This window comes from Candoia aspera, chromosome 11 (genome assembly GCF_035149785.1).
Source record: "Candoia aspera isolate rCanAsp1 chromosome 11, rCanAsp1.hap2, whole genome shotgun sequence".
In the NCBI taxonomy this organism is placed as follows: domain Eukaryota; kingdom Metazoa; phylum Chordata; class Lepidosauria; order Squamata; family Boidae; genus Candoia; species Candoia aspera.
In genome coordinates, this window is record NC_086163.1 from 644,218 (window position 1) to 659,275 (window position 15,058).

Here is a 15,058-nt window from a genome sequence, read left to right on the forward strand (position 1 = left end):
CAGGAATTAAAAGGCTGTTCTGGGATTGGACGTACCCACCGTGGCCAGTGTTGTGACACTTCAGTTCCCCATGCTGGCCTATTCTTGAGCTCCTTCCTGACTCTGTGCCTTAGGATGTTGCCGTTTTTCTTAGCACAGCCCATCTGGCTAAACCTCTTGATTGCTTTGACCCTCCATGTTTGTGGGCCCCGTAGAGCCTGTTATCCATTGGCTTGCTCCTAAGTTCAGAGCTGCCCTCGGGTGAGAGGTCAACTGAGCAAGTAAACGAAGTATAATCAGGCGTTATGTACTATGAGGATTAAAAATAACGAAATCAAGAATGAAAAAATGTACAAGGAGAGTAGTTGGCTGGTACCCCCAGTTCCGGCCCAGTTGAAGCCCAAGGCTTTCTTACCAAAACTGCAGTTGCCCAGGATTTAGTAGCTCTCCAGGCATGCCTGCCTGCCACTCTGGATGCTCGCTCAGTGTGGCAGGACAGGACAGCGCTTGCCCCTGTTGTCCCTTCTGAGCACAGACCCTTCAGGTCTGGGAAGAAGATTCCCTCCCTAGCAGCCCTGAAGGGAGGGCAAAGCCAACCCCCCAATTCTCATGTGGGAGGTGGATGACGGAAGTCAGGAACAAGGGGCTGGGGAATACCTATGAACTCCCGCGAGCATTGCTGAAATTGGTCAATGCAGTTCCGTGGTCTTGCGCATGTGGCAAGAAAGCAGTCCCTGAGTTGCTCTCACTGTTGGTTTCCCAAGGATTTGTGACTGACAATCTAGGGGCCGTTTTTGAGGAGCATCGGATCTGTAACAGTGGCAACCTCAGCCAGGTGCTGAAGTCCATAGGCTGTGAAGGTGTGTTTGTGGCAGATGAGAACAAGTTTCTCTTCAACAACGTCCTGGTCGGGCGCCAGGCAACGGCCCGCTTCAAGATCTGCAACACTGGCCGAGTCCCCTGTGACGTTGTCATGACCACAAAGCCAATTTCTGCCAAGGTGAGAGAAGGACAAAGAGAGCTGGCGTCATGTGCTTTGTATTATTGTCCCATTCCATTTCACGGGAGGCACAGAAGAACACGAACGGTGTAGAAATTCAGTGAGTGTTCTCACTCTCCTGCCTTGCTAATGGGTTAGTTGCTCTGGAAGCCACTGATGCCTAGAGAGGCTGATCCTGCGTGGCTGTTGCATGGCTCTTCTTAGGACAGAAGAAAGATGAGGTTTGCCCACTCACTCTACAGTGGGCAGATGATTGAGTCATGAAATATGCTGCAGTCCAGCTCCACAGCCTGTAATGAGGGGGGAGGGTGGGGTCCTTGACCCTTTCTCTGGGGTGATTCCTGAAGTACCACTTGCTCTATGGATGTTTCCTCAGTCCATTGCCCGAATCAGCGACACCTTTGAGCTCCATCCTGTGCGCATGAGCATCGCCAGTCATTCGCAAGCCTTTGCCACTCTGACCTTCTCACCACAGGCCATGCAAAACTACCAGTGCATTTTTGAGGCTTCAGTTGATGCATTGCCCAGGTAATTCCAACACGGCCAACAGAGAGGGCACACCCTTGGGCTGTTCCTTAGATCTCCACGTAAAAACAGTGCTTTCTCTTGGCTTTCAGTGTGGTCGCCAAATCGAGAGCTCTATCCTTTGAAGTCACTGGAGATGGCAGCCTTCCTCAGATCACCATTGTGCGCCCTGTTCTCCGCAGTAAGAAGGGGAGCCCCCTCCTCCTCTTCAGGAAGGTCCTGTTAGGCCACATGGAGGCACTCCCGCTCGTCCTTAAAAACAGTGGCAGCCTAGTAGTCCAGGTAGTGAACCATGGGGGTGACAAACACTCGAACAGTAATGGCAGCCTGGCAAGGGTGTCTTGAGGTGGGAAGCTGCAGAGCACCATGATGGCAAAGCAAGTGTCCCCTCTGCACCCTCCCTCCCTTGCTCTGCGTTATCAGTGCTGCTCACCAGCTCCCCTCCTTGGAGAGCCCCATTTTCCAGTGATCAGAAAACTAGGCAGAAGGACCGGGAAGACAAAGGAGAGCGGGCTTCTTGGGAAATCCAGTATCCCTGATGTGGCCCACGGGATGCGGATTGAAATCAGAGCTGCAGAAAGCTTTTTAAGAGTCAGTGCCTGCCCTAGAAACTTCTGGATGCTGAAGACCTGTAGGGAGAATGGCTGGTGGCGTCCTGCCTGTTACATGGCAGCGTGAGAAGCCATTCCCCTTGGACGCCTTCCAGCATATTTAGGTTTGCATCGTTCCTTTGCACAGTTGTACCTTGATATGTCGGATGACAGCGGTGCTTTTGCCCTGAAGCCCAGGAGCACCACCCAGTGCGTTTACGTGTCTTCCCAGACCGAGGAGAACGAACTCAGCGAAGGAGGTCAGTGTCACCTCCTCTGCCCTGGGGAGAGCCCGGTCTCCCCTGGGCAAGGGGTTGGAATGGGGGAACGGGGCTGCATGTTGGTGCAGCACCAGCTGTCTTTCAGCAGCTGCAGCTCTGTGCCACAGTGCAAGGGGCCGCTTTCCACACCTTTAACGCCCATGCTTCCCCTTTCCTTTGCATCTTTATAGTCCGAAAACCACACACCGCCTCCTTGGTCCTGCACAATGGGGAGTCAGCTGAGTTTGATGTGATCTTCCAGCCTGGCTTGGCCCAGCGGGTTGAAGGGCTGATCCACCTCTCTATCGTGGACAACCAGTATGAAGAGACCAGCATCCAGATGATTGGCGAGGGCTACCAGGACAATATCACCCTAGACAACATTCACAGCCCAGTGGCAGAGACGGATACAGAAAACATTGAGGGGCAACTGGATGAGAACACAGGAGAGGGTGAGCGAACCTGGAGAAACTGCAGAATGTGCGGAAGACAGGTGGGAAGGGCCCTTCTAATTCCCAGAGGCTTAACTGGGGCTGGCAGGACAAAGTTCCCAAATTACTTGTTTCCCTTCCTTGCCCAGCAAGAAAAGTTTCACCTCATGCCCACCTGGTGCTCCAGGAGACCCAGCTTTACTTGCTGCAGCCCTCCAATCCTTTGTGGAGGCCTGGGGAGCACGGTCCCAGTCACTTTCTCTCCCTTTTCCTCCTACCTCCCCAAACGGCCTCTCCCTCCTGAAAGAGAAGGTTTCATCAGCTTAATGCTTTTCCTCCCCCTCCTGAGTAATAACATTCTTTGATACTAAACATAAACTGATGTCATATATGTGTTGATCATCGTATTACTTTTTTCAACAGTGCAAGTGCCTAGGCATATTACGTTTCCTACAGCAAGTGTGTAAAATCCACACAGTGATTCTCCTTGATGATTGAGGCAGGGATGGAATTCTTTCCTTTTTGTAGTCTGAAAACCATACACAGCTCTTTGGTCTTGCATGACAGGAAGTAAAATCTACACAGAATGCACACAGCAGACCAGCAAGAGATCTTTAGAACACAATGCAACAGAACGATGAAGCATATAAATATTACCAAAGTAATGAAGTAGTATGTGATTCAGAATAAAAACAAACCTGTAAAAATAGGGCCAAAATAAGTGAGGAGTGCGGAGTTTGACAGAAGGCAAGTAACTGGAGTCCTTGGTGCTCCCTGAGCTTGGTTGTTTGCTTGCAAATCTTTCATTGCCCAATTAGGTAACATCATCAGTGTGAGACTTGCACTGATGGTGTTTCCTAGTCAGGTAATGAAAAGTCTGCCAGCAAACCACCAAGCTCAGGGAGCACCAAGGACTCCACAGTTCAACCCTGAGCTACAGATACTGTCTTCTATTGGGATTCTATGCAGCTCCCAAACAGCTTTCTCGTTGATTTCTTTGGATGTTCCTGCTCATAAAACAAAACTAACCAACATGCTTTTATATAAGTTTCAACATTTCTCCTCCAAAGCACAATGATAGGATGTTGAGCCCCACAGTATTTTCCCCTGTAATTAGAAAACAAACCTGTTAGCAGTACCTTTCTCCTTCTCCCCACCTGACATTTTCCGTCCATTCACAGATGCGCACAAATATACCTGCCCCCCAGGCACAGCAGGAATGCTCAGGTCTTCAGACACAGGCAGTTTGGTCTCCGACCGTAAATCAGGTAAAGAACCCCTGTCCAGGAACTGGCTTCCTTGACAAACAGCTCACAGATACAACTTGGCAAGTTTGGTTTCTGTATTGTAGACAAGAATCAAACCATAACCCATATTTAGATGGCAGCAATTCATACTTTCTGGCATACTTTGTAGCCCTTTCATATGTAATTAAATCTTCATGTTAATGTCCGTGTACGTATTCATTTATTCCATGCAGCAGGATCTGTTCACCTTCATCCCAGTCTGTTGTCCCCTTCCCTGAAATTATTATTTATTTTTTATTTTTCTATCCCACTTTTGTTTTATTTTTTTTAATAAATAACTCAAGACAGCAATCATGCCTAATACTCCTCCCTCCTCCTAATTTCCCCACAACAACAACCCTGTGAGGTGAGTTCGGCTGAGAGAGGGACTGGCCCAAGGTCACCCAGCCAGCTTTCGTGCCTAAGGTGGGACTAGAACTCACAGTCTCCTGGTTTCTAGCCCATTGCCTTAACCACAAGACCAAACTGGCTCTATCATATTACAATGTTATTATATGTAACATTGTGGTAATAGTCATATACATCAGCCCAACCCCGTTGAAGATAGCACCGTTCTGTGGGTCACTGAAGCTGGAAAGCAGCACCAGCAGCAGAAGACCTGGAAAGGGACTGGAAAGGCAAGGCAAGGCCAGCAGAGCCACAGGGCCCTCATTCCCGGGGAGCCAGGATGTTCACTCTGGCCTCGCTTCTGTCTTGCTGGTCTCTGCTGGTGCAGCTGGGTGGGACATGCCCAGTGTCCCAGCTGCCAGGGGGCACAGAACACTTGCTCTCTTTTTCTGCAGCTGTGAGGATGGAACATATCCAGTTTGGAGACTGCCACCTTGAGAAGCTGTATCAGGCAGCATTCACCATCACCAATCACAGCAAGTCGGAGGTGATGAGATTTGAATGGCCTGCTGTGGGCCCGTGTCAGTTCTCCCCACAGGTAGGCTTGTCCCCTCCTTTCTCTTGCCCTTAGCTGCCAAAGCGCCCCCAAATCCAAATGGGATGGGTAACTTTTGCAGGCTCCGCTTGTCACGTTGGGATTTTTCACATTAAGTACCAGGAGCGGTCAGTGCCATCATGTGGTCCAACATTTGGGGCCTACTTAAAGGAGGGGGGAAAGTTGCCTTTAAGCCCCACTTAGGGAAAGCTGAGGGGAATCAGGGTTTTTAAGATGTAAGATGTCCAGGCACCTGTTTTGGCCCTGCCACCTCCCCCTACCCCTCTGCAAGAATTAAAACATGGGTCAGAACGTTTTGGTTCTGTCCACTTAGGGTGGAGGCCACCAATGAGGGGCTGGGATTCCATATGTTTATTCCTGATTTAATGTGTTTCCTGTTACATCACTCAGCAGCTTTTTATTTTCCCAGAGGGATTGTTTGTTTTTCAAGTACAGCTTGAGGGCATGTGGTAGTTCTTCCTAGATGGTATGGTACTTCCTTAAGTGTTTTAGAAAGGCAGGGGCAAACCACTTCCAGATTGTTGCCAAGAAAAACAGATGAGTATGTCTGTGAAGTCACCAGGAGTCGAGTAAGTCTATTTCCATTTTCCCGCTGATTCTCAGAATCTTGTCAGTCTCTAATGTTTGACTCCTTTTCGCTACAGGTTGGCCATCTCCATGCCGGCTGCACTAAAAACATCATCCTGACTTTGAAATCCAGCCTGCCCATCACCCTCAGAGAGCAGCTTCTCCGATGCAAGGTGTCCAAAATTGCCTTCCAGTGCCCGGCTGACCAGGTACCGGATTGGGATGATCGCCTGCATACCATCAAATGGGTGGATGTGTCAAAGGGTATCACGAGTGCACGTCCAGCAAAAAAGAAGGTAAGAAATAAGAAGCCAAGAACTGTGCCAGCCACGCTTCGCTGTATAGGTCCGTATAGATCATCAGTGCTATAAATGTAAAGAAGCTGGGGAGGCAGCCATGGCAGGGCCCACAGAGCTCTCATTGCCACCCACTCCTTGCCTTCAGTGTATCTTCGGTACATTCTGTGCATCTGACTTCAAGGAGCAGAACTACCATGTCTGGGCGATGCTGCAGAAATCCGGATGGTTTCCGTGTCCAAGGGCCATCCAGATTTTTGCAAAGCGGGTATGGTGGTCTCAGTGCAGGGTCTCAGTGGCAGCTGCAGCATGGAAGGAGAGAGGGAGGGAGAGAGGGAGGGAAGAGCCACCCCTGCTCCCCCCCCATCCTTTTCTATTGCTCCCGAGTTGGCTGCCATCACAGCCCCAGCAGCAGGCCCTGAAAGCAGAGCCATTGTAGGACTTGGCGACTTCCGTGGTGATTGTTGCTGGCCAGCGCCACCCGCTTCTCCATCCTCTTGCACTGTCACAAAACTAGAAATTTCTGAGGCAGAACTGCGCCTGTGGTTTTGGAGACTGGCAGCAGATTTCCTGGGGCACGTGGCTGCTTCTGATTCCTCTGCTTTTGGTGTAGGTGATAGAGACCGACCCAGAGCCTGCTCACGTGACTGTGGAAGAGGGCACCCAGGAGCTGGTCCTTCGCGTGAGCGCCAACATTGACTTTGCCCAATATAAAATGGAGGTGGACGCTGTGCACTTCAGAGACACGTTGCTCTTCCAGACAAGGGTGTTCATGTGAGTAAGATCAGGCTGGGTGTGATCTTATGGCCCAGAATTAGCCACACAAATACAAGCTGCCTAAGACGTGTTGCAAGTGCAGCATCTCCTGTGGAATAAACCCATTTGATCAGTTGTTGACAAACGAGTGGCAGCAACACAGTATGTAATGTCATTCTCAGAAACAGCAGAACTGTGATCTGACAGAAGAAAAGCCGCCTAAAATTGACCTGATTTCAATAGAATAGGTTTTTGAGGGCCACATTCAAAGCGCGTGGTGCTAAGAAGTGGATTGTGAATCACCCACAGTTATCAGCCCATGTGCTCTTCCAGATGACATGAAAGCTCTCCCATCAAATTTAAGAAGCCAAACCGTCCAAGGGGAAAATATTAGTCAGTAGTTAAATAGACAAGCATATTCAGTATCCGTACTGAAATAGAGTTTGTGATAAAATATAACAATAAAATTTAAAAGGCTAAACAATCAGAGAAAATGAAGTGATACGAATGTATAGCTATGGCCCTTATCAAATTAACAAATCAAGCAAAATCTTATTTACAGTCACCGTCCAAAACAGATACAAAATAACAGTGTAATCATGACAATAAAATAATAGCAACGGTCATGAAAAGGTGAGATGAATTATGGTGCTGGGGTAAAATTATCTCCCCAAATTAGTCTAGAACTTAACTCATTGAACATGAGTTTTACATGCTTCTCAGCCTTTTAGCTAAAATGAAGTGTAGTGCCTATAATCCACCCAGAAATAGCAGAACCCTTGGATTTGAGAAGCTTAAATAACCAGTGATGGATAGCTTCCTGCATTCTCTGTTTTGCTTCCTTAGCAGAACTTGGTCTTGCCTTTTGAAAATGTAATTGATTAGATGGACTTTAGCCTATATTATTTGATTTCCATAACATACCAATTGTGAATATGATGCTTTTGCCTCAATATAGTCCCGATCAACCCATTGTACATACACAATAGTGGTTGATAGAGGTCCTTGCAATTCCTGAACTCCCTTGGAAATGATTCCTCGAGGTGAATTTATTTATTTATTTATTTATCAAACTTTATCATCGCCTATCTCCCCCACACGGGGGGACTCTGGGCGGTTTACAATAAAACAGGATTAATATTTAGAACAGTTACAAATACAATAATACAATAAAAATAGAGATATAATAGAATCTAAATGGCTAAGAGATTTTAGTCAGTCCGTGAGTGTAATAGGTCCATCAAAATCACTTTAGGGCGTTAGCTGTCCCCAGGTATGACTGTTCCCCCTCCCATTCCAAGCCTGCTGACAAAGCCAGGTCTTTAATCTTTTTCGAAAGTCCAGGAGCGAGGGGGCCTGTCTTACCTCTGGGGGAAGGATGTTCCAAAGGGCCGGAGCTACTGCAGAGAAGGCCCGCTTCCGAGACCCCGCGAGATGGAATTCTCTTACCGATGGGGTCCGTAACATGCCCTCCCTGCGTGACCGGGTGGGGCAGGTCGATGTTGTGGGGAAGAGGGGGTCCCGCAGGTAACCTGGCCCCATGCCATGTAGGGCTTTAAAGGTGATAACCAACACCTTGAATTGGACCTGGAAGCAGACTGGCACCCAGTGCAGCTCACGCAGCAAAGGTGTCACATGAAGTCTCTGCAGTCTAAGCAGCGCTGCAATTAAGTTGCCCAATTAAAGAAATAATGTTTTAAAAACTGAAAATTGAGTTTGTGGAAGGGGTACGTGATATGCATGCAAACTTGTAGAACCATTCTTCTTGAATTCAGTTCTGGAGAAGATTAAATACATTTGTCAAGAATGTTACGAAGTTGCATCCCCTTTGTGCTCTGCATGACAAAAGCCCTTCACAACACCTTTAGACGGGAAACCTGGGGTGCTGCTGCTGCCAGTCAGTGCTGACAACCAACTTGATTCAAAGAGACAAGTTTTCAATAAGCTGTTTTTTATTACAGATACTAGGGAAGTCATAAATAAAGCAGAAAATCAGCGACTGCCAACTATGAGCCTCAAGCCATATATATACAGTATCAGTTCTGAAAATTAAATCTTGCATCTCTTTTTGTTGCCTGCACCACCAGAGGACTGGCAGCGGGTTGTGTTTTTTTTTGGGGGGGGTGCCTCGTTCTTGCACAGGATCTCTGCCCCTGTGCATCTGATTTGGATCCTTCCAGCCCTCACAGCAGCCTCCTTTGTACCTAATTCCTTATCTGTCCCAGCTCTGATCATAACCTTCATTTCCTCCCTGCTCTATTGCACTTTCAGGGTAGAGCTGTCCAATACAGGGAATGTGCAACTGGAGTATTCCTGGAAAGTAGTCATGGAAGAAAGCGGGAAGGCAGTCAACTTTGCTACTGAACCCTTGTCAGCAAGCCCAGAAGGTATAGCTCACTCTGCCCCCTTTCCTGTCCGCTTCCTCTTCCTCTTCCCTTCCAAACACTCACCTGGGGCAAGGATCTCAAGAACTCTGCTGCAGATCTTCTGCTTTGTGTTTACGCACTGTCTGCCACCATCCTTTGTGCCCTACCACCGTCTCTGGACAGTCTTTCCCAAATTTCGACTTCAGCTCCCAGAATTCCCAACTATGGCTTTGTTGGCTGGGATGTTCTGGAAGCAGAAATCAGTACTTCTGGAGGGTACTCAAGCTGGGGAAACTAGCTCTGGAACATCAGCTGCAGAGGATGTAGTTTTCTGTGAGTTTATGTCAGAAGCCTAGAAAATGTTTATGTTAGCAGGTGAGTCTCTGATTCATACTAGAGCAGCTTTCCGCAGTCTAACGTTCTACTGGCTGGGAATTCCTGGAGGGAACTATTTTGGGAAAAGTTCTCTTAGGAGGTGGAAAGCAAATGGAAGATCAATCTGAAGAAGGACTTTATTATTCAAATTCAAATTTAATTACTGCCCATCTCCCCCAAAAGAGGGACTCTGGGTGGTTTACAATAAAATCAAACTACAATCATAAAAGTTAAAATCTCATAAAACCAGACACATCACAATTATTATAAAATGCAATAAATAAATATAAAATCCAAGAGGGTATAAAATCCAAGCTGGTGGGAGGGACTCTAGGGTGCGAGCCACCCCCCAAAATGGTTACCCACTTTCCCACCCCAGGCGAGACGGCAGAACCAGGTCTTCAGGGCCTTCTGGAAGGTCAGGAGTGAAGGGGCCTGCCTCACCTCTGGGGGCAAGATGTTCCAGAGGGCGGGGGCCTCTGCAGAGAAGGCCCGTTTCCAGGACCCCGCCAGATGAAATTCTCTTACGGCCAGGGTCCGTAACATGCCCTCTCTGGATGATCGGGTGGGGTGGGCTGATGTGTTGGGGATGAGACAGTCCCTCAGGTAAGCTGGCTCCATGCCATGTAGGGCTTTAAAGGTGATAACCAATACCTTGAATTGGACCCGGAAGCAAACTGGCACCCAGTGCAGCTCACGCAGCAAAGGTGTTATATGTGCCAACCTAGGGGCACCAAAAATGGCCCACACAGCTGCATTCTGGACCAGCTGAAGCTTCCGGATACTCTTCAAGGGTAGCCCCACGTAGAGCGCATTGCAGTAGTCCATATGGGAGATGACCAGGGCATGAGTGACTGTTCGGAGGGCTTCTTATTCCAGGAACGGGCATAACTGGCACACAACCTGAAATTGCGCGAAGGCCCTCCTGGCTAGAACTGCCACCTGCTCTTTGAGCAGGAGTTGTGAGTCCAGGAGAACCCCCAGATTATGCACTGAGTCTGTCTGTGGCAGTGCAACCCCGTCCAGAACTAAAGATGACAATTTCCTGGAAGATGAGGCACCGTCAATCCACAGCCGCTCCGTCTTACCAGGGTTCAGCTGAAGCCTGTTGTTCCCCATCCAGACCCCCACAGCCCCCAGGCACTGAGAAAGGGCAGTCACTGCATCATTTACCTCACCTGGGATGGAGATGTATAATTGGGTATCATCGGCATACTGATGATACCTCATCCTGTGGTGATGGATGATTTCACCCAGTGGTTCCATGTAGATGTTAAAATAGGAGAGGAGAGAGAACCGAACCCTGCGGCACCCCACAATAGAGGGGTCACGGGTCGGATCTCTCCTATCCTATCCTATTCTTTGCAGAAATGCTGTGTCAATAAACTTCTCCTTTAACCAGGGGACCCATCTAGAGCATCAACCGCTTCCATCAAGGCACAGTCCAGCCGACCACTCAGCCAGCTGGGAAGCATGCTGGATAGTTTATCTTCCTATGCCTTCCCAGTGGTCACCCGCCCTCCATTCTTCATGGAGCCCAGCAGAGGGGCTATCCCTCCGGGGAAATCTCAGTCCCTCCAAGTGAAATTCTCTCCCCAGGAAGTAGGAGAGTTTGAGGGCCATCTACTCTGCAGGTAAGAAACCATCTCATCAAGCCACGGTGGGCATGCTTTATAGCAAAAGGGGCTAAGTCTTGGCTGGGAGGGTGCAGCTTTCATATTACAATTCTGTCCTGTTGTGTAGGATATTATTTATTTATTTATTTATATTTCGAATTTCGTCACTGCCCATCTCACTCAAAGAGCAACTCTGGGTGGTTTACAATAAAACTAAAAAGAAATACAGATTAAAATACAATAAAACAGTACTTCTTAAATAAAAATACAAATGTAAATGTAAAATATAAAATATAAAATCAAAGATGGAGATATTAAAAGCTCTTAATTTAAATTCATGAATTCACAGGGGTGTCAGGCTCTGCCTGCGATCCAGTAAAGACACAGACGCCAGTGTGGGCTTAGGTTCTGGCTTTACTGAGGAACAGAGTGCATGCCTTTAGAAAGCTGAGAGTGAGGGGAGCGCGCCGGAACGGGATTTAAATAGCCTGTGCCGGTCAGCGCTCCACCCCACCTTATTCCAGGTGCGTCCCACGAGTCCCACCGGTTCCGTCCCTGTCAGGTGAGAGGTCGTTCAGCCCCCCTGCGCCCCGGGCGTCGCCTTGATCGCCTTCCTGAACGGTAATGATTCATTGCCGGGCAATCAGGCTCTTAATCCCTTTGACAGCTCGGGCGCACCTCTCTTGTTGTTAGTCAATTGCTTGTTGGCAACTTTGTATCGCTGTCTTCCGCGCCGCCGGTCTCGGTTGCTACTTAGTTTCCTGCACCTGTTGCTTTCTTTTGTGTTTCATAGTTGCCTTTGCCTTAATCCGCCAGGGACCCATTTCCCTGTATTGTCATGCGAGCCGTTGCGATGTCACAAGCATCGCAACGGTGATCATGACAAGGGGCCTCTTTAGGGCACTGACCACCCCCAGGATTGACTACCCCCCTTCCTGCCCCAAGCGAGATGGCAGAGCCAAGTCTTTACCCCCCTTTCTGGAAGGCCAGGAGAGTGGGGGCCTGCCTCATCTCTAGGGGAAGAGTGTTCCATAGGGTGGGGGCCAGGACAGAGAAGGCTCTCTTTCTGGGCCCTGCCAATATTACTGCAATGCTAAGTTTCCCCTAAATGTATTAGCAAGAGCTGGCACAAAGGGCAAAAAAAAAATCTCACACTACAATTTGAAGTGGCATCAGTACTTGAGAATATGGATTACCATTATTTTATTACCTTTAAACCAATGTTGTTTTTTCTGGAGCAATATTTTGGGCATTGTATGATACAGACAAAATTCTTTACCCTTTTGTTGCTGCAGTGACTCTGGTTTCATGGAAAGACCAGATGACTGAGACTAGCTATACAAGTCAGTATATTTTGTGCCAAATTTTTAATATTGGAAGCTGGATGGGCTTCATGGCCGATTTACAGGAGGACAATTTAATGGATTCTAAGCCTTATGATTGCTTTGGGGATGAAGAAGTTAACACAGAAATGATAAGGCTAGTCCATGGAAGTTAAAATAAGGTATAGCAAAAACCTGAATAGGAGGAATTCTTAGCTGGCCAAATTTTCAAACCACCCATGGGCCAAATGACATCTTTTAAAATTCATTTCTAAAATTATTAGGAAGAAAAATATCGAAAAAGTGAGTTGTAACTAAAGAAAGTGTTTACAAGCATGATAAAAATTACAAAAAAAATTGAAAGGGTATGGATATGATCTAATGATTTAATATCTGCATATTAAAATATCTTTTATTGATTTGAAAATTCAAGTCTGTGTTAAAATAAATCAATATTAGATTTAAATTAGTGTGCAGTAATTAATGGCTTTAACAAGACACCATGGCTGGGTTTGCACAATGCACTTCACAAGTCAGGAATTTAACAGCTGCATCAAGCATGGCTCTCTTTTCCTGCTCCTCTTGGAGCCATCATGTTGTCCCCTTCAGTAGGTTAAACCCCTAAAGGCTGTTTATTGACTAAATACCTTCAGGATAAATTGCAGCTGATTTGGGGCAGGAAAGCACACAGGGCCTGAATCTGGAGAAGAAATGCAGGATTGGTTGATTGATTGATTGATTAAATCAATAAATCAATCAGCCAGCCAGCCAGCCAGCTGCTTCCCATTCCAGTAAAAGTGACAGCATTTTTAAAAACATCTATGGGTTACATTTGTTGATCAGATTTTTCAAGGTGTGAAAACAAGACAAGAACACTTCCAGGTGGACCAAGTTGGTGTGGATGGCCTGACTCAATTCAGTACTTCCCAAAACCAGCTGCAATTTTGAAAAAAAGATAAGTTGCATCACACACTTGGCTCTGTGCCTCTGCAGAGAAACATTCCAGAACTGCACATTTTGGTTGGAAGTCCTCCCCAAGAGCCTAGCCATGCTGAATTTCCTCAGTTCCCTTTTGACTTTATAAGAAGCCTCTCCACTGAAACAGAGCGTAACTTTTTAAACATCAGTGTTTGTGTTATCTTCCTCATATCTGTCCTTTGTGTTTTCATTTGGTTGCAGTGCATTTTTTGTGCTGAAATTTGGCTGGATGTTCACTAAGATGCTCTTCAGGAGATGTGCTGTCTGTGGAAGTTAGAGAACAACACTGAAGGTTGTTCCTAGTCCTTATTTTATCTTGGAGAAGACCAGAAAATTGAAATCTATTTCGGTGTCAATACTTTACTCTTGTAGGACATAATGGTCAAGCATCCCACTTGAAGTTAGGAGCAAGTGGTTCAGGCAATAATCCTTTTACCAAATCAGTCTGGCACCTCATGCACTATGCCTGTTCTGTGACATGACACAATTACAAGTACCTTTTTCAGCCCCTTTCATCCATGGACCCATCTTGACCTTCACAGGTGACCCTAAGACATGCTGGGTGTTTCTGTAATTCCCTCCACCTCTTCTTTGATCCCTAATATGGAGGGCTCAGATGGAGAAATAGAAGAGGAGCCTCAGATCTTTTTTTCCACTTCTGTGGATGAGATCCAGAATTGCTGTCACACTAGTCCTCATATCCGCCTGGATTCTCAGTAACATTCCAGATGTTGTTCTTGATGCCCTCCCCCCCCCCAGCCACTGTTGTCCCTCCTGATTCCTTTTCCATATCACCTGGTCACTGCAGCATTAGAGCTGTGAAGTTTGGTTTGTTAGTCCTCTTCTTGAAGGAGATCATTACTGGCATCTGGGTTACCCATACCCTATGATTACAATCATCATTCAGCTTTTGGGAATGCAATAGGTCTCCTCTTGGGAGCCATTTTATAAGATCGCTTTTCCCATATTGGTCCTAAGTGAACCATATTACCAGGTCTGTGAAGGCCTATACAGTTACATACAAATTTCTCTGTATTGAGCTGCACTGTCTCCAAAGCCAATAATGGGGCTATCCCAGTGCCTTCAGGAGGGACATGCTCAATCCTCCCAACAGAGATCTAATCTTGTATTTACTTTGGATTCACTAAGTGCAAACTTGGCTTCATGTTCATCTGCTATGGCTGCTTCATCTTTAGTCTCCTTTCTGCTCCACTCTTTGAATCATTTGTCTTCAGCCTCACTTGTCTCTCCTCTAAAACAACAATCCTTTCAGAATGTTGCAGTCATAGTTCTTCAGGTAAGGTACCAAACCATTCTACTCCTTTGGATCCAGAAGATTATGGATTGGATTTAGAGTCTGCATGTTCTGCTCTCCACTTGTCAGCCTTGCAAGGTAATACAGATAAGAAGCAAGCCTGGGAGAACTAGCTCAACTTTATTGTAAGGTTACATTAACAGAATCTTGCATGTCTAAAAGTACATTTCTCCTCCGTTGCCTTTCTGATTATGTGCCATCAAGTTGCTTTTGACTCCTAGCGACCAACAGACAGATTTTCTCCATGACTATCTATCCCTAACCTGGTCTTTCAGGTCTTCCAACAGTACACCCATCACCACTGCAACTGAGTCCATCCACCTTGCTGCTGTCATCCTCCTTTTCTCTTTCCTTCCACCTTTCCCAGCATTAAAGCCTTCTCCAGAGAGCTGGATCTTTGCATAATGTGTCTGAAGTAGGATAAATTGTAGT

At 47.0% G+C, this 15,058-nt stretch overlaps 1 protein-coding gene across 1 annotated transcript in view; it reads left to right on the forward strand.

Annotated features, from left to right (window-relative positions):
• Positions 1–15,058, forward strand: part of HYDIN (HYDIN axonemal central pair apparatus protein) — a 287,221-nt gene that overhangs the window by 226,882 nt on the left and 45,281 nt on the right. Inside the window, exons 58-67 of the mRNA XM_063313067.1 lie at positions 744–979; positions 1,356–1,507; positions 1,597–1,786; positions 2,243–2,354; positions 2,546–2,806; positions 4,875–5,017; positions 5,680–5,898; positions 6,512–6,672; positions 8,926–9,041; positions 10,798–11,029. Coding sequence (XP_063169137.1) covers positions 744–979; positions 1,356–1,507; positions 1,597–1,786; positions 2,243–2,354; positions 2,546–2,806; positions 4,875–5,017; positions 5,680–5,898; positions 6,512–6,672; positions 8,926–9,041; positions 10,798–11,029 — 1,822 coding nt within the window. The remainder of the gene's footprint in view (positions 1–743; positions 980–1,355; positions 1,508–1,596; positions 1,787–2,242; positions 2,355–2,545; positions 2,807–4,874; positions 5,018–5,679; positions 5,899–6,511; positions 6,673–8,925; positions 9,042–10,797; positions 11,030–15,058) is intronic.